General features: G+C 47.6%; 2 protein-coding genes and 1 long non-coding RNA gene across 4 annotated transcripts in view; 2 read left to right on the top strand and 1 right to left on the bottom strand.

Annotated features, from left to right (window-relative positions):
• The first annotated feature begins 4620 nt into the window (after positions 1 to 4620).
• LOC113879525 (SCAN domain-containing protein 1-like) lies at positions 4621 to 8857 on the top strand. The gene is made up of 2 exons (XM_027521099.1): positions 4621 to 4778; positions 7949 to 8857. The coding sequence occupies exon 2, from the start codon at positions 7981 to 7983 to the stop codon at positions 8410 to 8412; it is 432 nt and encodes a 143-aa protein (XP_027376900.1). The 5' UTR covers positions 4621 to 4778; positions 7949 to 7980; the 3' UTR covers positions 8413 to 8857.
• Positions 8858 to 10037: 1180 nt separating this feature from the next.
• On the bottom strand, positions 10038 to 12371 carry LOC113881360. The gene is made up of 2 exons (XR_003508007.1): positions 11935 to 12371; positions 10038 to 10357 (listed from the first exon to the last, which is right to left on the bottom strand). It is a non-coding gene; the product is annotated as an uncharacterized LOC113881360 (long non-coding RNA).
• A 10394-nt stretch (positions 12372 to 22765) lies between these two features.
• Positions 22766 to 25236, top strand: part of CDC42 (cell division cycle 42) — a 54447-nt gene continuing 51976 nt past the window's right edge. Inside the window, exon 1 of one of the 2 annotated variants that reach the window (XM_027521081.1) lies at positions 22766 to 22874. The gene's annotated coding sequence lies outside the window, so the exon portion shown is untranslated. The remainder of the gene's footprint in view (positions 22875 to 25236) is intronic. The other variant, XM_027521087.1, reaches the window with a different exon arrangement.

The raw sequence follows: 25236 nt of genomic DNA, 5'->3' as shown, positions 1-25236 counted from the left end.
TTATCAGATTAGCTTGATCATAGAATCTAAGACTTCTCTGTACATTCAGTTACGCATTGATTCATCCAGTCAATGTTTAGCCAGCCTATTCAGTGGACGTGCTGGAGGCATGGTGAGAGAACAGTCAAGGTCCTTGGCCTTGTGGACCCTGCTTTTAGTGGAGGAGGTAGAAAAATGAACAGGTAATAAAAACAGGGTAACAGGGCTTCCCTGGTGGTCCCGTGGTTAAGAATCTGCCTGCCAATGCAGGGGACATAGGTTTGCTCCCTGGTCTGGGAAGATTCCATAGGCATCGGGACAACTAAGCCCGAGTTCCAGAACTACTGAGCCTGCACTCTAGAGCATGAATTCCACAAGAGGAGCACTGCAGTGAGAAGCCCGCTTGCTGCAACTAAAGAGTGGCCGGAGAACAGCAGTGAAGACCTAGCACGGCTATAAATCAATAAAAAGCAATAAAACCAAAACGACAACAACAATGAAAACAGGGTGTCGGCTATAAAGGAACTGGATGGGTGCCTTCGGAAGGGCAGGGAATTCCAGTGGTTAGGGCTCCACCCTTCCACTGCATGGGGCATGGGTTTGATCTCTGGTTGGGGAACTAAGACCCCACATGTCGAGAGAAAAAAAAAAAAAAATAAGAGGAAGAAGAATGGCAGGGCAGTGAAGGCTGCTTTAGAGAGGCTACGTTTGAGCTAGAACCTGGATGAGCAGATCTCCAAAGAAAGCGCTACAGGCAGAGATCAGCAAAAGAGGTGAAGATGAGCTCGTGTGAAGATGAGATTGTCAGGTGCACAGAATAACAAGAAGGTCAGTGTGTCCTACCTTTTTATCCTTTTGTACAGTTCGGGAGGTTCTCACGGCAAGTATACTGGCGTGATTTGCCATTCCCTCCTCCAGTGGACCACGTTTTGTCGGAACCCTTCACTATCACCCGTCCATCTTCAATGGCCCTACATGGCATGGCTCATAGCTTCACTGAGTTATGCAAGCCCCTTCGCCACGACAAGGCAGTGATCCATGAAGGGGTAAAGGAAGCAGAAGAGATCAAGAAAAGAGAGCGATAATACACAGAACAATTGAACAAAAAAGATCTTAATGACCCAGATAACCATGAGGCTGTGGTCACTCATCCAGAGACAGACATTCTGGAGTGTGAAGTCAAGTGAGCCTCAGGAAGCACTGCTGACAATAAAACTAGTGGAGGTGATGAAATTCCAGCAGGGCTATTTAAAATTCTAAAAGATGATGCTATTAAAGTGCTGCACTCAATATGTCAGCAAATTTAGAAAACCCAGCAGTGGCCACAAGACTGGAAAAGGTCAATCCTCATCCCAGTTCCCAAGAAGGTCAGTACTCAAGATTATTCAAACCACCAGACAATTGCACTCATCTCCCATGCTAGTAAGGTTATGCTCCAAATCCTTCAAGCTAGGCGTCAGCATTATGTAAACCAAGAACATCCAGATGTTCAATCTGGGTTTAGAAAAGGCAGAACCAGGGATCAAATTGCCAACATCCACTGGATCATAAAGCAAGAGAATTCCAGAAAAACATCTACCGCTGTTTCATTAACTAGGCTAATGCCTTTGACTGTGTGGATCATAACAAACTGTGAAAAATTCTTAAAGAGATGGGAATACCAGACCATCTTACCTGTCTCCTGAGAAACCTGTATGCAGATCAAGAAGCAACGGCTAGAGCCTTGTATGGAACAACTGACTTGTTCAAGATTGAGAAAGGAATACAAGGCTGTTTATTGCACCACGCTTATTTAACTTATACACAGAACATATCATGCAAAATGCAGGGCTGTATGAATTACAAGCTGAAATCAAGACTGCCAGGAGAAATATCAACAATATCAGATATGCAGATGATACCACTCTGATGGTAGAAAGTAAAGAGGAACTAAAGAGCCTCTTGATGAGGGTGAAGGAGAAGAGTGAGAAAAGCTGGCTTAAAACTCAGTATTAAAAAAACTAAGATCATGGCAACTGGTTCCATCACTTCATGACAAATAGAAAGAGAAAAGGAGGAAGCAGCGACAGATTTCCTCTTCCTGGGCTATAGAATCACTGTGGACGGTGACTGCAGCCATTAAGTCAGAAGATGACTGCTTCTTGGCAGGAAAGCTATGACAGACCCAGACAGTGTGTTAAAAAGCAAAGACATCATTTTGCCAACAAAGGTCCATATAGTCAAGGCTATGGTCCTTCCGATAGTCATGTATGGATGTGAGAGCTGGACCATAAAGAAGGCAGAGTGCCAAAGAACTGATGCTTTTGAATTGCAGTGCTTGAGAAGACTCTTGGACAGCAAGGAGATCAAACCAGTCAATCTTAAAGGAAATCAATCCTGAATACTCATTGGAAAGACTGATGCTGAAGTTGAAGCTTGAATAGTTTGCCCGTTTGATGCGAACAGCAGACTCATTTGAAACAATCCTGATGCTGGGAATGATTGAAGGCAGAAGAAGAGGGCAATAGAGGATGAGATGGTTGGATGGCATCACCGATTTAATGAGCATGAACTTGGGCAAACTTTGGGAGATGGTGAGGAACAGGGAAGCCTGGCATGCTGCAGTCTATGGGGTCATGAAGAGTTGGACACGACTTGGTGACTGAACATCAGTGTGTCAGCTGATGGAGTGAACAGGAGGGTGGGGAGAGATGAGGGAATAGGGTAAAATACAGTTTAAACTTTTCTCTCAATGACACAATAATTGTATGCAGAACCACAATGTACATACTTTTCTTATAAACCTATAGAATTGGAGCTGCTCTGGGACCCAAAAGGGCTGTCCCCCTTCCCCCTCGTCCCTCTTACCTGAGAAGTTTTCTGAAGCATTCTCAAAGAACCTAAGAACTGAAGCGGGGAATGACAATTGGAAGTTTCTAATGCAGATGGTGATTGCAGCCATGAAATTAAAAGATGCTTACTCCTCGGAAGGAAAGTTACGACCAACCTAGACAGCATATTAAAAAGCAGTGATATTACTTTGCCATCTAGTCAAGGCTATGGTTTTTCCAGTGGTCATGTATGGATGTGAGAGTTGGACTGTGAAGAAAGCTGAGTGCCGAAGAATTGATGCTTTTGAACTGTGGTGTTGAAGAAGACTCTTGAGAGTCCCTTGGACTGCAAGGAGATCCAACCAGTCCATCCTAAAGATCACTCCTGGGTGTTCATTGGAAGGACTGATGCTGAAGCTGAAACTCCAATACTTTGGCCACCTGATGCGAAGAGTTGACTCATTGGAAAAGACTCTGATGCTGGGAGGGATTGGGGGCAGGAGGAGAAGGGGACGTCAGAGGATGAGATGGCTGGATGGCATCACCGACTTGATGGACATGAATTTGAGTGAACTACGGGAGTTGGTGATGGACAGGGAGACCTGGCGTGCTATGGTTCATGAGGTTGCAAAGAGTCGGACACGACTGAGCAACTGAACTAAACTGAACTGAACTGAATCTGGTTCAACCCCGTCATTTTGCAGATGGGAAAACCAAGGCAAAGAGGAGGTACATGTGGAAACTGTAGGACCGCAGTCACTAGGGGAGGTAAGGGTAGGGCCATGGCAAGGAGCCCTGGTTCTCCAACCTACTTGAGTACCTAGCCATCTAGGAGTTTACGGAAGACAATAGGTGTATCTTCCCTTCCCCAGGGACATTGGGTCCGGGGTGATAACCCAGCAGGAGGCACTGAGGCGCCCCTCTTAATTTCCTAGCTCATGCCATCTAGATAGGAGAATGCAAAGCCCAAGTTCCTTCCCTACAGGATTAAGAGAGAACTGGGAAGGCTGCCTTGGTTAGCATCTCTGCACTTACTCTTACAGGCTGTGCTATTTAACCTCTGTGCCCAGACTCAAAAACCGCCTTAGTAAAAATCTGAAATTTCAGTTCCTACGGCATTACCAACTCAACGGACATGAGCTTGAATAAACTCCGGGAGTTGGTGCCGGACAGGGAGGCCTGGCGTGCAGCAGTCCATAGGGTCGCAAAGAGTCTGACACGACTGAGCGACTGAACTGTACCACTGCAACTGGGAAGGTCTTGAGGAAGAGACACACAGGACTAAGATTTAGCCTCCTACGCACAAGGGGTCTCCCCCAAGAGGGACTGCCAAAGCCCCACGGGCACATGCCGCACTCTCTGGGTGGGTCTAAGCGGGTACATGGAGACACCTAGTAGACTGCGCCCTCTGTCCATCTGGAGGGACTCCACGGGAAGCCATACCGACCACTGTCTCCCAGCAGCAGCCAGCCAGCCCTCTAATTTGGTTTCTTTGCTCTGGGTGGTGCAAAGGATCAAGGGTGTAACCTCAGGGTGGGGCGCTGACTCAGCCGCGGGCAGGCTCGAGGAGTGTCTCAATTCCTGCTGCATCCTCTTTCCATTCTGTTGGGCAAAAAACTGCTGGTCAGAAAGGCAAAGGCCTCCCCTGCACTGGAAGAGCTCCTAGGCCGGACGCACCTCTTCGCTCAGTCGGGAGGACTGGGGACCGGGGGAGGCCAAGAAACCAGCAGGGGTTAAGACCATGGAGCTGCAGGACACCGCCAAGGCCTAGAGAGACCCCGCCTCCCCCCCCCCCCCCCAACGCCTTGGAACCCTATTTCCCCTTCCGTTTCCAGCTTCCGGGCGGGGCGCGACTTCCGGTTCCGGTGGTGGGCTACAAAGCTCGGCGCCGAGCAGCTGATTTCCCTTTCCCGGAGCCGGTGGCGGGGCTTGGCGTCTCGCTCCTCTCTTTTCCCCGTTCACCCGGCCTTCCGAGGGGCACCTGCGCAGGTGAACGCCCCTCCCCGCCCCCTGCACCTCCCTCCTCCGCCGCGCACCGCTGGGTGGGAGCGGGCGGCCGGGGCGGCGGCCCTGGGAGTGGGGAGGCCTTTGCCTGTAGGGTGTGCCGTCTGGTCTGCCTGGCGTGGCCTTGGGGCTCAGCTAAATGTCCCAGGAAGGAGGACGTCCAGTTCTGGATTCCCCAGATGCGCCTTTTCCGGCCGGATATCGGCCGTCTGAACCGCGCCCAGGTAGTGGGAGGAGTCGGACCCAGGTTCCTGCAGAGACGCCGGGGATTTTTGTACTGGGCTGGGTGGTCCCGCCACTTCCTAGCCTTGTGACCTTGGGCAAGTCCCCTTTCCCTGAGCCTCAGTTTGTTTATCTGTGAAATGGAAATGACAGTAACGGCCCTACTGGGTTCTCGGGCAGGACTCGATGACGGAAAGCTACTAATTTTACAGGACCCTGTGGCCTGTAAAAGTCAAAAAATGGAGCGGTGGAAGCTGCTTGTTAAAATGGAGACAACTGGGGCGGTAGAGAATCTTATCGAGAGTTTAACCTGAGTCGCTAAGAGAATCACGTACAGAATGTGAAACGCACAATATCAGATAGGAGATAAGAGTTCCCTAAGCTGGAGTTATTGACTGGTGAGGATAAGCATTCTGTATGGCAGGTGGCCTTCTCAAACTGATTGGGTTTGGAAGCTGGGTAAATCATGGAGCTGATCACCATCTTCCAAAGCCAGCTTTGAAAACTGGCCTGTTGACAGTTGAGTTTGGGAATGAGAAGAATTAGTAAAAGGGTATTTTTCTAAGTGGATTAGGGGTTTTCTCTCAGAACAGTTTTGAGCTGGAGGGGAAAGCCTGAAATGTTTTCTCCCTCTTGAGTTGTCATGAAAGTAGCATGCTGCTGCTAAGTCACTTCAGTCTTGTCTGACTCTGCGACCCCATAGACGGCAGCCTGGGATTCTCCAGGCAAGAACACCGGAGTGGGTTTCCATTTCCTTAGATGTAGTAAAAAAGAAGACAGTACAGAAAGGTATAAGAAAAATGTTTCCCACTTTTACTGTTCTGCTCCTCAGAGGTAAAAAGAATTTCTTTGATAACCTTCCCGGTACCTTTATAGATACATCAGGTCGTATATGCTTACCTGTATGTGTTTTTAGTTTCCCCAGATGAGATTACATTATACCTATTGATCTGCAGCTGGGGGAGGGGTGCTATATTATGGAAAACTTTACACATCGGCTCTCATAGGCCTCTTTCATTTCTTCCAAGGCTGCATAGTATTCTGCTTAGTGGCTGACAGTACTTTAATCACTTCCCTGTTGATAAGGGCTTCCCTATGGCTCAGTGGTACAGAATCTGCCTGCAATGCAGGGGACACAAGAGACACAGGTTCAGTCTCTGGGTGGGGAAAATCCCATGGAGAAGGAAATGGCAACCCACGCCAGTATCTTGCCTGGGAAATCGCTTGGACAGAGTAGCCTGGTGGGCTACAGTCCATGGGGTCTTGAAAGAGGTGGACACAACTTAGCGACTAAACAACAGCATCTTAACCACATTCCTGTTGATGGCTTAAGTTGTTCCCAAGATTTTGCTATCGAACAGTGTTTCATCCAACCTTTCCTTGACTATTTCCCTTTTATTCAAGGCACCCCTGAGTTTGGGGGGGTATTCTGCTTTTGTCCTTCTTATCACCCTGGGATAACTTATTTTGAGGCATGAGCAACACCCTGTTGATTGAACAGAAACCCAGATAATAAGGGAAGTGATATATTCCAAAAATACCTGCTACCGGGTCTAGAATCAATCCAGAGCTCCTAGATGGACTTTTCCTGGTGGTCCTGTGGCTAAGACTACTCCCAGTGCAGGAGGCCTGGGTTCAATCCCTGGTCAGGGAAATGGGTTCTACTTGCCATAACTAAGAGTTCCCATGCTGCAACTAAAGATCCTACATGCCTCAAGTAAGACCTGGTGCAGCCAAATAAATAAATATTTTTTAAAAAGTTCTAGAAAATAAATCAGTGAACGTTTAGAGACCAGGTGTTAGGAGCCAAGAACAATTTAATTCAGGGCAGCTGGTCAGTGTTAACAATTGTCGGCTTCTATAAGTTGTTACCTAGGGAACAGATTTGAGACTCTCTGATGTAGGGAGGATTTTAAATCTCAACACTTCTGCAGTGTTGATACAGTAGGAAAGAACTGATCCTTGGGGGAGGTGGTAATAACAAAAAAAAGGTGATCTTTGTAAAGTGACTTCATAGGGATTATAATCTTTGATTGGACATCCCTGCTGTGACAATATAGTCGTTGCTATACTGTTATCTTAAGTCTTTTTTTTCTTTTAAATTAACATAGAATGTGGTTTTCCTGTAAATAATTCCTCTTTGGACTGGGCCCTAGCCTAAATGAAGCAAAACCTTTTTTGCCCCAGCCTTTCCTATCAGACCCCCCAATCTCCCTTCTTCCCACTACAGCTGGTTTGCTAATCCTGGAGCTCTCAAACATCTAACGAGTCAGAAATCCATGCTGCAAGGATTCTTACAAATTCAGTTCCTCATACTTTGAGGGAACTTAGGATCTTGATCTTAATAGAAAAGCTTTTTTCCTTTTTTTTTAATTGCCATAGACTCCACCCTGATGGTAGCTCCTAAAGTACTTTTTTAACACTTGCTATTCTTTCATCATAAAAGACCGGAGGAGATAGAAAAGACGACAGAGTATATGAAAATGAACAGACTTTCCCCCCCTCTGTTTTAGCATTTCTTCATAATTTGCTTTTAAGTATAGCAAATACTCCATAAAAGTGGTTGGAGGAAGCAACCATGATTTTAAAGACTTCCCCTCCCCCCCACACAAGTCATGTGCATGTATGTTTGTATTGGGCGGGGGGTGGCTGGATGAAAGGTTTTTCCAGCTAGCAAGGCCAACATTCTTGACTCTGCTTTGAGAATCTACTACATCTTACATTTTGGTAAACTGTTGACAAACTTTCTCAACTGTGTCCATTGATCCAACAAGAGGAAACAAAAGCGGAATTTCTCATAACTTTATTAAGATTGAAAAGTTGTTGGAACCTAGGTCTCTCCTAGTTGGTGGACCAGATCCTTCAGATCAGGGAGGTTTTAACATCCTTTAAGGTTTGTTTTTGTTGAGCCTGACTTTTCTCTTTGTGCCTAGGAGTCTGAAAAATCCTTTTGCAGAGTTCTAGGATGGAGACTGAAGGGTATCCAGAGATGCAAAGAGATGTAGAAGTCCAGAATGATGAAATAAGGTCACCACCAAATGAGAGGATGGCTGAGGAGCCAGAAGGCATCCTGATAGCACCGCCCCAGGTCCAGGTTCCGCCAGAGAGCCTGGATGAAGACTCTGAAGATGACCTGGAGACCGTGCCCCGAAGGAGTCCTCTCAACCCTGCAGCCTCCAGGCAGAGGTTCCGGCAGTTCCGCTATGAAGATGCGGCTGGGCCCAGGGATGTCCTGAGACATCTCCAGGAGCTTGCTGGACAGTGGCTGCGACCTGATATTCACACGAAGGAGCAGATTGTGGAAATGCTGGTGCAGGAGCAGTTCCAGGCCGTCCTCCCTGAGGAGCTCAGAGCTTGGGCACTGAGGTGTCAGCCTGGGGTCAGAATCACCGGCTAAAATCTCACTGCTGCTTTTTCAGCCTACATATGAGAAGTGACCAAAGGCTCTCTTTGTTGCAAATCCAACTACAGTCATGAGAAATCTGAACCTTGATTTTCTTTGAGCTTGCCTTTGCTAGCTATAATAAGAATCAAATGAAAACCCCCTTTTTTTTTTTGCCTGAAGCAGCTCTATTTCCTGGCACTGTGAACTCCAAAATGAGTTTCCCTGCCCTCTTGTAAGGACAATCAGTCTGCTGCTTGTTTTTGCTCTGCTGAATGCCTCCCTTTTTGCACTTTGTGACACGCTTTAATATATAGTTTTTATGTATCCAAAGAGATGATTGCTTCAACTTTAATATTCTTGATTCTCACTGTGGTGGCTTGAATGGAAGCTTCTGTAACCCCACCAGTAACTCATTTGGGGTGTCCTTGAAATATTAAAGTTTGATTCTTAATAAAAATGTCCTGTGGTGATTTGCCAGTCGGCTCTTAGTTGTCAGCATTTGAGAAAGGTGGGATAATTATCAGGAGTAGATGTGAGCTGCAGGTAAGAACTATGTGGCATTTGCTGAGCTGGCAAATGGGAACAAGCCTGGCCTTTGTTTCAGAGTCAGCATCTAAATTGGGCAAAACTGAGAAGGGGGAAAGGGGTCAGAAGAGGTAAGTAACTCAGGTGGGGCTGTTTGATTTGCTCTTTGTCCATTTCCTTATCTTCCTCAGCTCATCTTCCTGCAAGAGGACTAAACCATCTGAGATTCTGTTCTTCCTGGAACAGAGGTCATCCTGGCTTTTTGTGTGTAAAATCCTGTACTTTGGTTTGCAGCTGAAATAGCAGTAGCTGTGGCTGTGACAGGTAGAGGAAACAGCAGCTCCTTCCCCAGCATGACCCAGTCTTGAGGAACCTTTCTGCCTCTGCAGCCTGGCTTTTGGGGTAGGGGTGGGGCTTGAGTTCGATTCTGCTGATGTTTATTGAGTACTTCTGTGCCTTTGGGACTCTTCTTGATGCTAGAATCCCAAGTGGCGCAGCAGTAAAGAATCTGCCTGCCAGTGCTGGAGACACAGGTTCAGTCCCTGGGTGGGGAAGATCCCTTGGAGAATCCCATGGACCGAGGAGCCTGGCAGGCTACAGTCCATAGGGTTGCAAAGAGTCAGAAATGACTGAGCACACACAAATGTAAAACCCAATTTCAGGGAATCGCCTGGTGGCACAGTGAATAGGAATCTGCCTGCCAGTGCAGTTCGATCCCTGATCGGGGAAGATCCCACATACCTGAGAGCAACTAAGCCCCTGTGTCGTAACTGCTGAGCTCATGTGCTGCAACTGCTGAAACCTATATGCTCTAGAGCCTGTGCTCTGCAACACGAGAAGCCACTGCAAAGAAATCTGCACAGCAGCAAAGAGCAGCCCTCACTTGCCACAGCTAGAGAAGGCCCTCAAAGCAATGGAACCCCAGTGCAGCCATAAATTAAAAATATAAAGCCCAACTTTAAGGAAATGTGTTGTTTCTAAGGAGAGGAAGAAGCCATCGAAATACATTGTTAGAAATGCTGGAGTAAAACTAGTCTTTTTTGGCATACAATTTTGAGTCAGCACTAAGAAAACACATTTTGTGGGTTTTTTTTTTTTTTTAAAGAGCTGAGTCAGGGAAGTGACATTTTTATTGAACTTCAGTAGGAGTCAGAGATCACTGGACAGAAGGGACACCTTTTGTAAAGGCCTTTACAATGGGAATGGGAGGGCGTACAGTACAGTATTTGGGAAATAACTTTCGTTGACTGGGTTAAGCTCTCAAGTAAAATTTAACGTTGGCAACGGAGTAACAGTGATAGTGTCGTAGTATCTTCAGTACTCCATTTGCTCAAAACATTCCGAAGGTATTTCCTTTAGTCTGCAGGGATTAGGAACTCCTGGTGTTAAAGAATTTCCTGACCTGCTCCAGTTTCTCAGGTGCTTTGATAGCCTAGAATTTAGGATGCAAGTAAAGGACCAGAGTTACAAGTGGACTGAAATGTCTTCATCTGTGGCATTTTAAAACAGCTGAGATTTCCTGAATCCCTTAGCACAGATTTTTCAACCTTGGCAATTTGGGTCCAGGTAATTCCTTTTTGTGGGGGCTTGTCCTGTGGATTCTAGGGTATTTAACAGCATCTTTATCCTCTGCTCACTAGATTAACACAAGCTAGGTGTGACAACCAAAAATGTCTCCTTTGCCCCTGGTTGAGAACCACTGACTTTCGGTAAGAGACTTTATCCAGACATGTCCCAGATTATACTTTGGTCCACGGTCTCTTAAGCTTAACGTTGGATTGAGAAGCTGTTGGAAGACTGGTGTTACTGGGCTTTATTGGTTCCTTTTTTTTTTTTTTCGCTTCAAATTTTCTATTGGAGGATAATTGTAAAGCACTCTCCTGTGTGTGAGGTATCTCTTTGGCTTTTTTCATCTTTATCTTGAAAGTGAAAGTCGCTCAGTTGTGTCCCACTTTTTGCGACCCCGTGGACTACACAGTCCACGGAATTTTCCAGGCCACAATACTGGAGTGGGTAGCCTTTCCCTTCTCCAGGGGATCTTCCCAACCCAGGGATTGAACCCAGGTCTCTTGCATTGCAGGCGGATTCTTTACCAGCTGAACCACACAGAAAGCCCAATCTAAAATAACATGTCTTAGATTCATTTGACAAAAAGTATGAAAAAAACAAGCCTGGTCCATACTCTCACTTCCTAGGTAACTCCTGTTGACATTTTTAACGTTATACAGTTGCGTCCTGTGCTGCCTGCCAGTCTCTTTCTGCCTCCCCATAAAATGGTAAGCTCTGTGAAAGCAGGGTTGGCATCTGCTTTGCCCTCTACCCAAGGAGTTCCCAGCCTTCAGGATCTAATGCCTGACAATCTGAGGTGGAGTTGATGTAATAATAATAGAGATTAAGTATACAGTTAGTGTAAAAAAAAATTAATTTGCATGTGTATAGAAAAGTCCAAGGATATAAGAGGAAAATGTAAAGGCTGTCTTCACATTAACAGTTTTGCAGATAGACATGTATGTGCCCACATAGGCATATATCACCCTGCCTTTTTTTTTTGACCATGCTGTGTGGCATATGGGATCTTAGTTCCCCGACCAGGGATTGAACCCATGGCTCCTGCAGTGGAGGTACAGAGTCTTAGCCACTGGACTGCCGAATTGCCAGAGAAATCCTTTTTTATTTACACAAAATACATTATGAATGTTTAATATATTTTTCTTGCACAGTAAGCCTTAGCAGTCTTTTGGTATCAACATAAAAAGGTTTATTAAAAAAATTTTTTTAGCAGTTGCATAGTATTCTGTATGGCTAATACCTAGCCTTACACTTTCAATAAAAAATGCAAGGTAGGGGGTTTAGATACGGAGGTGAACCTCCAAAGCACAAGTGAGGCTTACAGAGGTAAGTTAGCCAGAACTCAAACCGAAACTGGTAAAATGCCCAGCAGTATCTCCCAGCAACCTGTTAGTACCAACACTTTTTCACGGACGTGAACTTGTAGATGCAAATCCTTACCCCAAACAAATCCAGTAAGAGGAGAAGCTCGAGTTGATCTCCATTCCGTCTGGCCCTAGTCCCATGCCCTTGCCAAGAGGTCACGCTGCCTGGTTACTAAAAAATAAACCAAGGATTTCACGGGCCCTGTGGAGATTTGGGAAGACAGTCACTCCCCGTCTCTAGTGCCACTCCTCCAGAGGTGGTTCCCATGCTTTCTCCACCCCGTAGAGTAGTTCTCACCACTGCCAGTCACTGTCATTTCTGCAGTCGATCTAGATGCCAATTCTAAAGAACCCTGTTCATTTCTAACGTTTATCTGTTGGCTGCTCTGGGTCTTCGTTGCTGCCTGTGGCCTTGCTCTAGTTGTAGCAAGCAGGGGTTGCTCTTCGTTGAGGTGCCGACTTTTCATCGCCGTGGCTTCGCTTTGCAGAGCACAGGCCCTCAGTGCACAGGCTCAGTAGTTACGGCGCATGGGCTTAGTTGCTCCAAGGGAAGGTGGAATCTTCCTGGATCAGGGATCAAACCAGCGTTCCCTGCATAGGTAGGCGGATTCTTAACCGCCAGACCAGCAGGGACGTCCAAGAATGCTTTGACTTCTGCGAATGATGGGGCAAGAGGAGGGACAGTGTAGCGGAGCTGGAGGGGAGCGTTTCTAACATGTCTCGTGTCTGACTTGCCCTCTGTGATTATTTTGACTCCAGTTCCACAGTTTCATCTAGTCACTGAAAAGTGCTCCTGCCAGATGGCTGCTGGTGAAAAGCAGTGTACGGACCACAAAGTAATATGAGATTCCTAGCAACTGGCTGGAGCCATGGAAAAATGTGTCATCTGTTGGGCAACTACACCCTGAGCAGTGAGTGGGTGCCAGGCCCTGGTTGCTGGAAAGGAGGCCAACTCCAGGGGCTGGCGGGGGCAGAGTCCTCCACTCGTGGTGGTGAGAATTCAAGCGCATCTGGCCTTCCTCAGAGCACCCCGTGTGGTCAGTCTCCAAAGGCAGCTCACTACAACGCTCTTGACAATGAGTTGACTATTTTGCTAAACATTTTCCACCCACCACCATGCATTTATTGGCCATTTTCCCTTGGCCTGAAATGTCCCACCCTCTGCCTCCCCCGTCTTTGCCAGCCTACTCCCGTTCATTGTTTATGATGCAGGTAGCCATGGTCACCTTCACGAAGCCTTCTTTGCTTTCTGCCTGGAGTCAGCATTTGAATCCCTCTTGTGAGCTCCTGTAACACCTTCCCTCTAGTTCTGCATCCCTGCTCATTCAGCAATATGCACTGTGTACCTGCTATGCCAAGGCCTGTGCCCAGGATCACATGCAGTGTCTAGTTTGTATCCCCAGCGGATTGTGAACCCCACGTAGAGGGAATCTGTTCATGGCCTCCAACACGCGACCTGCACATGACGTCCTCTGGAAATAGTTCATTTTGTAGAAGACACATGGTTGCTGCCTAATTTAAAGTGCTTCCTTCTTAGTGAACACAAATGACTGGAATTCATGGGAAACAAGGCAGTGAGATTATTAATTCCTGTTTAGTTGGAGATTAAATTGTTTAATTGGAGATTATTATTGTCCCTGTTTAAAATGGAGATGATGGTGAAAATAAACCCCTGAAGAAAAGAGGAAGGTTTCACTCAGTCTTCACTGGGGTGGCTGGCTTCCCTCTCCGTTTTGCACCTGATGTTGCAGTGAGGTGAAGTTAAAACAGCCCTTGGCTGGCTCTGTTTGAAAGCTCCAGGGTCCTCTGGGTGCCTAGCAACAAGCTGACTGCCCAGAATAGTGATTTTGAAGCTGGGTGTGTCTTCTGGGCAGGAAGCCACCACCACCACCAAAGCAGCCAGGGCCTCCCCTTCACTTCCTCTGGGCCAAAGCTCCGCCTTCACTCGGGGGCCAGAGCTAAGTGTTTTGGAGCCCTGTCTTAGCACAAATGGGATGTTCCTAGCAAAGGTAACTCCCGCCCTTTCAAGGTGTGTGATCTCAGACAAGTTTTGTCACCTCTCTGAGGTCCAGTTCCCACACCTGTCTTGTTTCATATTCCCAGCTAGGGTCGCCCTCGCGTGGCACAGAGACATTCTGTATATGCTATGTTCTATGCTAGCCTATATTGTAGCTGAATCTACTTGGTAAAGGGAAGGTTCATCGAGTGATTCCTTCTCAGCTGTCTCTTTGATCTTTTCCTTCCTCCTGAGCCCATTTCTCAAACAGCTCCATCTCTGCATTCCTCATTTCTCTACCTAAAATTCTGTTTTTATCTTCTCACTCCTCCCCATCCCTCTCCTCATTTCTTATCTTATCCTCAGGCATTAAACCTCAGCGTTGAAAAAAGCCTACACTTCTTTAAAAAAAAGCACAAGTGTGTTAGTTTATAGGCCAATGCTAGTGTGTCGTGACCTTTAATTTTTAAGATTTAGATATAACAGGCATCCTGTAAAACACACAGATCTTAATTGCATGACTCAATGAATTTATCCAAAGTGTGCATACTCCTCTCACCACCTTCCAGATGAAGACACAGGATTTAACCAGCTCCCCTGGAAGTCTCCCTCATGCTGTTCTCTAGTTATCAACCCCCTGAAAGGTAACTGTTATGCTTTCTATCGCCCTGGAGCAGTGTTGCTGAAGCTAGTGGGCAAAGACAGTGTATACTCTTTTGTGTCTGGTTTCTCACATTCGACATCATGTCTCTATAATTTGTCTGTCCCCCGAGCATCCTGCTTTTCTGTGCCTGTGAACCTGGACACGCCTGTTCTTTCTGCCAGGAAGCTTCTGTTCTGTTGATACGCCCTATCCTGGCCTGACCAGTCTGTGCAAGTCCTCTAGACTCAGAGCAAATCTCCCTCCTTTGGGAAGTCTGTGGTCAGCTCTGGATTTGAATCCCAGAGCTTCCATCTACCGGCTGCATGATTTTGGCCATGGGTTACTGACCTCTTCACTCCTCACTTCTGTTGAAGATCATGGTTTCTAGAGTTCTTATGAATTTCAAGTGAGGTAATACATATTAAATATTTAGAACAATAGCTGGAACTTAGGAAATACTTGGTAAATATTACATATAACTATTGTGAATACTCTTCTTGTGTCCGCAGATTCTTGTATGCCGCCCATCTTAACACTTACCTTGATTGTTGCTTGTTCCACTGTGTGACCTTAGTTCTTTAAGTGGGAATTGTATCTTCATTCACGGTGTTTTCTGCAACAGTCATTTATGAGTACGCCCTACATTCTAGCGCTGAGGGTACAGTGGTGAAGGAAATCTTTGCATTTACTTTTTAATGGGAAGAGACGGACTACAAGAAAAATAAAGAGGTGAGATCATTCTGGATAGTGATCAGCTCTAGGAAGGAAGTAAAACCGTGTGGTGTGAGAGTGGGTGTGAGGTGCCACTGAAGCTGCAGGGGTGGGGGGAAGGGAGGAGGTCTTGAAGAGGCGAGATTGGAACGGAGCAGGTACATGCAGAGCAGGAGCGAGAGTAGCAAGTGCAAGCTTCAGAGGGTTTCACAGGAAGCTCAGATGTGTCTGAGGAACAACAAAGACAGCAACATAGCTGGAGCCCAGTGAGTGAATGCGTGGTCCGTAGAAGGCCAGAGGATGGGCAGGAGCCAGGAGAAGCTACTGAAGTTAAGTGGGGGGACGGTGTTCACCTTTGCCGCCAAGGTACCTGGTACATAACGGACTCGACTACTTGCTGAATACGGGTAGCAATGTGCCCATGACCAGTTAGGCCGCACAAGCAATTCTTGCATCATTTTCAAGTTAAAATCTCATCTTTGTGCCGTATGCTTCTGAGCTCTTACCAAAACCGACCAGATGGGGAAGGAGATGCTCAGGTGTTGACAGATTCTTCTCTTCCCTATCCCATCTCATCCACTCTTCTTCAGTGACCCAGAATATCTTCACCAGAGATGTGTAACAGAGATGAGGGTGGCAAGCCTGGGCCAGTTAGAGAAAAGGCAGGTAGGAAACAGGTTCGGTCAGTTTCTCTCCTTTCTCTGACTCCAAGAGGGGTCCAGGTCCCTGGACAAGCGTAAGGATGTGGCACAAAGTGGAGGAGAGAGGCTGAGCAGCGCGGGGACCGCATAAAGGGTGGGAGGAGGGTGGTGGCCCTTGGAGGTGCCTGCCGCTGCGGCAGCTCTGGCCCCTTAAGGTGCGGCAGTCCCAGCAATAAAATGGGGCTGCCGGCAGGGCCTGGGGCCGCGACCAGTCTGAGGAAGGAAAGACCGGTCAGCGAACCAGAATGGAAGGAAAGGTCTGAGTCTCAGTGATAGGAATTTATTTATTTACTTGGCTGCACCAGGTCTTCCCTGCAGCATGCGGGCTCTAGTTGCGCCATGTGGGATCTAGTCCCCCGCCCAGGGATCGAACTTTTGCCTCCTGCTTTGGAAGTGCAGAGTCTTAGCCACTGGACCACTGGGGAAATCCTTCCATAATAGGAATTTGTACAACAACATCAACCTTCTAGTAACAACAGTGAGAGTTTGTTTTATTTAATTATTTCTAATTTTAATTTTTATGAAATATTAAACGTGAGAAAAAGCACAGAAAACAAGTATACAGTACAATGAATACGTATAAAGCAAATATCCAAGTAATCATCACCCAGGTCATGAACCAGAGCATTGTCAACATCATCCCCCAAGCCCAGCACACCCCGATCCTTTCCAGATTACTATCTCAGTTAGAGGCAGCCAGTAGCTGGATTTTTGCAATAATCACTTCCTTGATTTTCTTAATAGTTTTATAACCTATGAATCACACGGAGAGTCTTAAATTAGGACTTTCTCACGTAAATCCTAAGGCTGAGGAATGCAAAGGAGAGCCTCTTTAATATAGATCCTTCTCCAGTGAATCTTGACAGGCTCTGGGGAGATGGTAGCGGATTGGAGGCTTCGGTATTTGTCAGGGAAAGTGGTGTTGAGGCTTCTCTCATTCAACCAGTGTTTGAGTGCTCACCACATCTGAAGCTCCTGAAGAGCACTCTCAGGGGCATAAGATGCACCCCAAGCTGATCCTGCACCTGGGAGCTTACAGTCAGGCAGGGAAAGTGTGGATAAGCACGACAGGACAGGGTGAGGCCTGGGGAAATCCTCAGATAAGAGCTGCGGGAATTTAGAAGAGGCAGGGACCACTTTGGGTGGCAGGGGCCAGAGCAAGCCTCATGGAAGAGGTGGATGACGCTCATTCATGCATTGTTTATCAAACATTTCTGAAGGTCGGCAGAGTGCCAGGAAATTAGGTAAAAGGAAACAAAAATGAATACGTTAAGGTCCCTGCCTGCTCATGGCCGAATGGCATTTTAGCAGATACAAATATGGCATGCTTTAAATAGAGCATAATAGGAATAATTGGTTGTGTGGAGTTGTCAGGGAAGCATTCACAGCTGAGATCTAGGTTAGTCCTTGAAGAAAAGAACAAGAGTTTGCCAGACTAAGAAGGGAACCACTGAATCTGCCTAGTTACAGAAGTGGGAAAGGACACAAGGTCCATGTTGGCAAAAGGAGCAGTTCAGAATGGGAAGGAGAGTGGGACTTGAGAGGTAGGAGAGATGAACAGGATGGGTGTTGTTGGTAAGTGGAACAGCATTAGCAGGACATAGAGACCAGAAATCACGGTACCTGCGTGCACAATACTAAGTAACTTACTCTAACTGCAGCATAAGGGGGTGGAATGAAAGCTGTGATGGTTAATTTTATGTGTCAACTTGACTGGGCCCTGTGGTGCTGAGATATTTGGTCAAACATTATTTTGGATGTGTCTGTGAGAGTTTCTGGATGATATTAACATTTGAGTAAAGCAGATTGCCCTCCCTGATGTGGTGGGCCTCATCCAACCAGTTGAAGGTCTGAGCAAAAAGGCTAACCCTCCCTTGAGTAAGAAAGAAGTAAGTCCTGGCTTTGGACTCAAACTGAAATGTTGACTTTTCTTGGGTCTTGAGAGGCTGGCTATTGGACTGCAATGGAAACATTGGCTCTTCTGGTTCTCAGGCCATCAGACTTGGATGGGAACTGTACCAGTTCCTGCATCTCTACTTGCCAACTCACCTTGCAGATCTTGGGGCGTACCAGCCTCCGTAATCGTGTGAATCAATTCCTTATAATAAATCTCTTTAGGTAGAATTGGAAATATAGATACATATAAATATATTAATAAATAGATGTAGATTCATCTATCCATCCATTGAATCTCCTATTGGTTCTGTTCCTCTGTAGAACTAATACAGAAGGGAAGGGGAAATAACTTTGGAAAGGCAAGTTGGTGCCTGATTATGGCGGACAGAGAATACCTGGCTAAAGGACTTAGAATTTTATTTTGAAGACAGAGAAGAAAGCACTGGGATTTCCTGAACTGGGCAGTGTCTTAATCAGAACTAACACCTAGGAAGATGAAGGCTGTGCTGTATAAAATGAATTCAAACAGAGCTTCTTCTTGATTTCTTAAATTTTTTAGCTGCACCACATGGCATGTGGGACCTTAGTTTCTTGACCAAGGATTGATCCAGCACCCTTTGCAGTGGAAGCACAGAATCTTAACCACTGAACCATCAGGGAAGTCCTAAAAGAGAGATTCTTAAAGGAAACCTCTAGAAGCTGGGTATTAATTTGTGGGCATAGGATCTACAATGCAAAAAAGTTTGGGATCCCTGGATATATGAAGGTTCAGGGACCCGAAGCCGATCTAGGCACCGCAGAACCTGAAGCACGGGGGAACTGGAAGATGATTTCTGTGGTGCTGATGAGATTTGTGAGTAGCTGGAAATTTGGAAAAGGGGGTGAGAAGGGGTTAGAGAGGGTAGAGATTTGGGAATCATCTACATAGAGGGTGGTGGCAAGTACCACAAGGGGCAGACACTGGGGTCAGGAGTGTCAGAGTGATGGTGCATCAAGAGCCTTGAAGTTGCAAGTAACAGAAACCTACTCCACCTGGCCCAGGCAGCAGAGGGAATTTATTGGCTAATGTGATTGCAAATTGAAGCAAGACTGGATCCAAGGGCTCAGTCATGCTCCTGAGACTTGGTTTCACTGTCCTGTCTCTCTGCTCTGTTCTCCCCTCTGTCTGGGTCTCATTCTCAGGCCGTCGCTCGCCTGATGGTGAGAAGAGGGCTGCCAGCAGTGCCGTGATTCCATGCTGCTCTCAGAAGGTGGATTCATTCAACTGGAAAGTTCTGACCAAAGGCCCGGAATCGGCTCTCCTGGCTCTCGTTGTGTCACGTGCCCACTGCTGGCATGCTGTGGCCAGAGGGCCCTCTAAAATGCTCTGATAGGCCAAGCATGGGCCACGTGTCTAGCCCTGCAACTTGGGCAGAGACTCATTTCCTCTCAAGCCACAGGGGTTGAGAACTGGGGGAAGAGCTGCCCAGGAGAAATGGAAATGCTGTTACTAGAGGAAGAAGGAATAGACACTGGGCTGGTAATCACAGGGGAAGGAGAAGTGGAAACCCACAGGCTGGCCCTCCTGCAAAGGTGAAGCAGCTGCCGCCAGTGAGGCAGTGGGGAGGGGCCACCAGGAGGTGGAGGTCTGGGCTGATGGCAAGGGAAGGGCTAGACTGGGTCAAATAGTAACACTGTTGCCTTTGCTGCTCCTGCTGCTAAATCGCTTCAGTCCTGTCGGACTCTGTGCCACCCCATAGATGGCAGCCCACCAGGCTCCCCCGTCCCTGGGATTCTCCAGGCTAGAACACTGGAGTGGGTTGCCATTTCCTTCTCCAATGCAGGAAAGTGATAAGTGAAGTCGCTCAGTCTTGTCCGACTTAGTGACCCCATGGACTGCAGCCCACCAGGCTCCTCCGTCCATGGGATTTTCCAGGCAAGAGTACTGGAGTGGGGTGCCATTGCCTTCTCCACTGTTGCCTTTGGGGCGATGTAAATGTTGGGAAGGTTCTTCTGACAAAGCCCTGACAACATAACAGACAAAGTGCTAAGTGAGTTCTTGTCCTCAGGATAAAGGCAGGAAAAATCGAGTGGGCTGGGTGACACCCCATCAGGATTTTGCTGCTGATGAAAAGGGCAGACATTGTCTGGGGACACTGATGGGAACTGTGAGACGGGATGGAGGAAAAGTCACTGCCAACTGGTCTTGGCGGAGGGAGAAAACAACCAGTTTTCCTTCCAGTTTAAGAAACTAAGCTCATGCATTTTTCCAACAGTCAAAAATTTACAGTAACCAAAAATAACCTAAATTCCAACAGTAGGCGATTGATTGGATAAATATAGAAATGCCTGAATAATGAAATGCAGCCTTTAAAAATGACGCGTGGGGACTTCCCTGGTTGTCTAGACCTCGGCCTTCCAGTGCAGGGGGTGTGGATTTGATCCCTGGTTGGGGGGTTGGTTTCCCTGGTGGCTCAGAGGGTAAAGCGTCTGCCTGCAATGAGGGAGACCCGGGTTCGATCACTGGGTCAGGAAGATCCCCTGGAGAAGGAAATGGCAACCCACTTCAGTATTTTTGCCTGGAAAATCCCATGGACTGAGGAGCCTGGTAGGCTACAGACCATTCGTTCGCAGAGTCGGACACAACTGAGCGACTTCATTTTCACTTTGGGCAGTTAAGATCCTACATACCTTGAGGCAGAAAAAAAAAATAAAACAAAACATAAAACAAGCAATATGGTAACAAACTCAATAAAGACTTTAAAAACGGTCCACATTAAAAAAATACTTTATATTTTTTAGTATATGATGCTTTACTTGCCATGGAAAGATGTTTGCAATGTAGTTTTGAGAGAGAAATGCGGAGTACAATCTGTTTTTGTGCAATAAATGTGTATACAATATATTCATAGATATACATCAGATCAGATCAGATCAGTCGCTCAGTCGTGTCCGACTCTTTGCGACCCCATGAATCGCAGCACGCCAGGCCTCCCTGTCCATCACCAACTCCTGGAGTTCACTCAGACTCACGTCCATCGAGTCAATGATGCCATCCAGCCATCTCATCCTCTGTCGTCCTCTTCTCCTCTTGCCTCCAATCCCTCCCAGCATCAGAGTCTTTTCCAATGAGTCAACTCTTCGCATGAGGTAGCCAAAGTAATACACACATATATCTATGAATATCTGGAAAGGTGTACACCAAAATGTTAATAGTTGGTATCACTAGGGGTAGGACTAACAGCTAAAGCTTATCTTCTGATTTCATTTTAATAAATCTGCTAGGTAGTATGTAGGTACTACCTACTACCAACATACTACCTACAACTACCTATATACTATCTGCAATTAGGTAGTATGTAGGTCAACTGGCCTCTTGGGTTTAAGTGCTAGTTCTGCCACTGCCTGGCTTGGTGACCTTGGGTAAGTCCCTTAACACATCTGAGCCTCTGTTCATGCATCAGTAAGTGGGGGTAAACTTTGTGCAGTGGCAGTATCCTAGCCTATGAAGTTTATCCCAGATGTGATTATGGCTGATTGAAAAAAAAAATAAGTGGGGGTAGTAGTTCTTAACTTCTAGGGTGGTTGTGAATTTTACATTAGCTACTATTACATGCAAACCTGTCCAGTTCAGTTCAGTCGCTTAATCGTGTCCAACTTTGCAACCCCATGAACCGTAGCACGCCAGGCCTCCTGTCCATCACCAACTCCCGGAGTTTACTCAAACTCAGGTCCATTGAGTCGGTGATGCCATCCAACCATCTCATCCTCTATTGTCCCCTTCTCCTCCTGCCACCTATAGTAAACACTCAAAAATGTATTTTTCTTGTGTAATTAAAAAGTCCAAAAGAAACTCTTAACTATTAAATATATTGGAAACAAATGTTTTTCTTGGCCAACTAACTGGTGGTCATCAACAAAGGAGCTATTACTAAGATAAGCTATTTTCCTGGAACACTGGGAAACATCTGAACAAGACGGAAGGTTCCTATTCTCCTGAAGTTTGCACACTAGCCAGGAAGACAGATGATAAACGGGTGCTGTGAGGATAGCAAGATCAGGAAGTCGGTGACATTGAAAGGCTGAGAGCCAGCAGAAGGGCTGAAGAGGAGGCAGTGAGCGCAGGTGGTGGGGAGGAAGTCTCTAAACCAAGAGATGTGGTTTGAGCGAGGGACAGAAGGGGTCTAAACAGAGATGAGAAGCGACCTCAGCCCTTAAGCCAGTTCAGTTCAGTCACTCAGTCGTGTCCGACTCTTTGCGACCCCATGGACTGCAGCATGCCAGGCCTCTCTGTCCATCACCAACTCCCAGAGTTTACTCAAACTCATGTCCATTGAGTCAGTGATGCCATCCAACCTTCTCATCTTCTGTCGTCCCCTTCTCCTCCCGCCTTCAATCTATGGTCTTTTCCAGTGAGTCAGTTCTTCGCATCAGGTGGCCAAAGTATTGGAGTTTCAGCTTCAGCATCAGTCCTTCCAATGAATATTCAGGACTGATTTCAGGACTGGCATGGACTGGTTGGATCTCCTTGCAGTCCAAGGGACTCTCAAGAGTCTTCTCCAACACCACAGTTCAAAAGCATCAATTCTTAGGCGCTCAGTTTAAGGCGGACTGAATACAGGCCAGGGGGAGTCAGGAGGCCGTCCCACTTGTAGTGTGGTCTTGGGCAAGTCACTGTCCATTTGAGTAACCACTGTCTTCTCTCTGCAAAATCGGGATGCTAACGCTTTGTAAGGATGCAAGGATCAAAAGACATGTTAGGGGTAGCGCTTTGCAAGCGATCGTTTGTGGCATAAATTACAAATCCAGGAAAAGAACTGCAGAAAGAAGTGCAGAGAGCAGCCACCAACTAGCGACCGCGGTGACGCGCGTGCGCATTAGGCGGCCCGAACCAGGGGCCTGGCGGGAGGCGGGGGAGGAGTTCAGGCCCCGCCCGGAACCGCTCGGCCTCTTTTCGCCTCCCGTCCCCTCCCATTTCCGCGGATAACCCAACCGTGCGTCGCCTGCGTGCTGACGTCAGGCGCGTGCCCCTGTCCGGCAGCCGAGGAGACCCCGCGCAGTGCTGCCAACGCCCCGGCGGAGGAGCTGAGGTGAGTGTGGGGCCCGAGGTTGCCCCGCGGGAGCGGCTCCCCCCTCACACTGTCCCCTTGCCCCCGCCGCGCCGCCCCTGGCGTCTCCCCGTCCGCGGGGACCTCCCGCTCTGGGACCCCCGGGGGGCGGGCGCGGGGCGCCGCGGGGGGAGGGGTGCCGGGCTCGCGCGTCGCGGGTCCGGGTTCTGTCAGGGGGCCTGAGGGGAGGGGGTCGCGGAGGGCCCGGCGGCGGCGGCGGCGGCGGCGGGGGGCGCGGGTTCGCCCCGGAGCGCGCGGCCGGGGCGTGAGGTGCCGGGGCGAGGGCGCGGCCAGGCTGTCACCGGGCAGCGGCGGAAGGAAAGGGTCACACCCATCCCGGCCGCCCGGCTCCCCTCCCCCGCGGCCCCGCGGACGCCCACCCCCCCATTCGCCGGGGCGGGCGGCTGGGCCGGGGCGGCGAGGGCCGCAGACCCTCTCCCAGACGCCCGCGGGCTGGCGGGGCCGGGGCTCCCCGGCTGGCCGGCAGGCCCCCAGCGCGCGCCCCGGCTTCGACTTCCTGCTTCGCCGCGGACATTTTGCGGCCGGCGGCGGGGGAGGGGAGCGGATCGCGAGCGCGGTCGGGGAAGCGGGCGGCCCGCAGGGGCTCGGCCCTGCCGCGCGCCTCCCTCGCTCTGCGGCGCGGCCGCCCGACGCCTCGTCCCGGGCCGGGAGGGTGGGCTGGGGGGCGGCTCGGTCGCCGCTTCTCTGGTCTCCTTGATTCCTGCCTTAGGTCGAGTTCCTCCCAATACCGTTTCCATTTGGCTTCTCCCAACTCTTCTCCCTCCCCGCCTCTTCAGTTGAAGCTTCCCTTGCTGGGAGTTAACCTAAACACCTCCCGAAACTGTCGTTCTGCTTTTTGCCTGATTCCTCTCTTGAGGGGGAAATTTTTCTTTGTTCATTTGCTTCCCACCCTCCCCCCCTTTCCCTTTAAGTCCTAGAGAAATGCAGTGGGGAAGATTACGTCATTGCAATATAAGGGGTGAGAGTTTTTAACTCCTGCAAGTCAGGGGCTCGCTAAATTAAGACAGCATTTGGTAGCCTCTGTTGGGTCCACCCAGTGGCATATCTTGCCTGTTTCCCAACTACTGGTATTCAGAGATGATCTTTTGAAATCCTGGCTGTCTCATACACGTCTGAAAGCCAGGGAGGTTTAAAATCTCAAGATGATCTTAATGCCAGGGGAATAAAACGTAAGACAACACTTTTCTTTAGCCACTTGGCGTGGGCTGTAACTTTAAAGATCCCTGTGGCTGTATTGGAATGAAGTTAATTTATTTGTGGAAGCCTTTCTTTGTTCCAAAATAACATTCTTAGATTATTTAACTTTAATAAGTGTGTCTTACTGATTCAGAGTAGGTACCTGAGTCGACTCACGTGCTCTTTTGTGGCAAGGGTATGGTGAAAAGAGAATCAGGTCATTTTACACCTGTTCTTTGCTTACTGGTTAGTTTTGTTAAAATGAGTTTTGGATTTTTAACCAAAAAAAAAAAAAAAAAAAAAAAACCACCTTACGTGAATAACATTTTCAGACTTTGGAGATCTCAGTATTCATTCTTCAGAATCTTAGGCACATCTTGAATTGTATATCCTTCACTGACTACAGGGTACAGTAGCACAGAAAAATATTAGCATTGTAAAGCGAATGAGACCCAATTGTGTAATGCATTGTTATAAGGGTAGTTCATGTTGGAACAAGTACTTTCTCATTGTTTCTCGTTTCTATAGAGAGAACAGATTGCTTGTTAAACACTTAATAGAAGTGGTCGATTTAAAGCAGCTTTTGGGAGTTTGTAGGTGTTGGTAGATGATTATATAGGTGTGGAGCTTGGATCTTCTGAAATACATTTGCCATAATGTATCTCTTTTTAAGAATATAAAATTGAAGTACTTACCTGCCATATTTCTCGACTCTTCTGTACATAAGAGCTTTAAATACACACATATCAATTGTCTTCCCTTTTAAAAGTATGGCAGAATAGTTTGGATTTACAGCTTTTATGGGTCAGGAAGATCCCCTGGAGAAGGAAATGGCAACTCACTCCAGTATTCTTGCCTGGAGAATCCCATGGACCGAGGAGCCTGGTGTGGGCTACAGTCCACGGGGTGGCAAAGAGTCTGACACGACTGAGCGACTTCACTTTCATTTTCACAGCTTTTATACTGAGGCAAGGAGATTGGTGATTGAGTATTAAAAATGAGCACTTTCTCAGTAATTTTTTCAAGACCCCAAAGGTATCACAACCTCTTAAAATGTTTGTATATAATAACACCTGTACTCAGTTGAACTTAATTTTGGGGGCACCCAAGGCAGGTATTACAGCCTAGGGTGGTGGTGGTTCAGTTG

This window comes from Bos indicus x Bos taurus, chromosome 2, assembly GCF_003369695.1.
Source record: "Bos indicus x Bos taurus breed Angus x Brahman F1 hybrid chromosome 2, Bos_hybrid_MaternalHap_v2.0, whole genome shotgun sequence".
In the NCBI taxonomy this organism is placed as follows: Eukaryota; Metazoa; Chordata; class Mammalia; order Artiodactyla; family Bovidae; genus Bos; species Bos indicus x Bos taurus.
The sequence above is the reverse complement of the archived record's forward strand: the minus strand, read 5'-3'. Positions and strand labels throughout refer to the sequence as shown.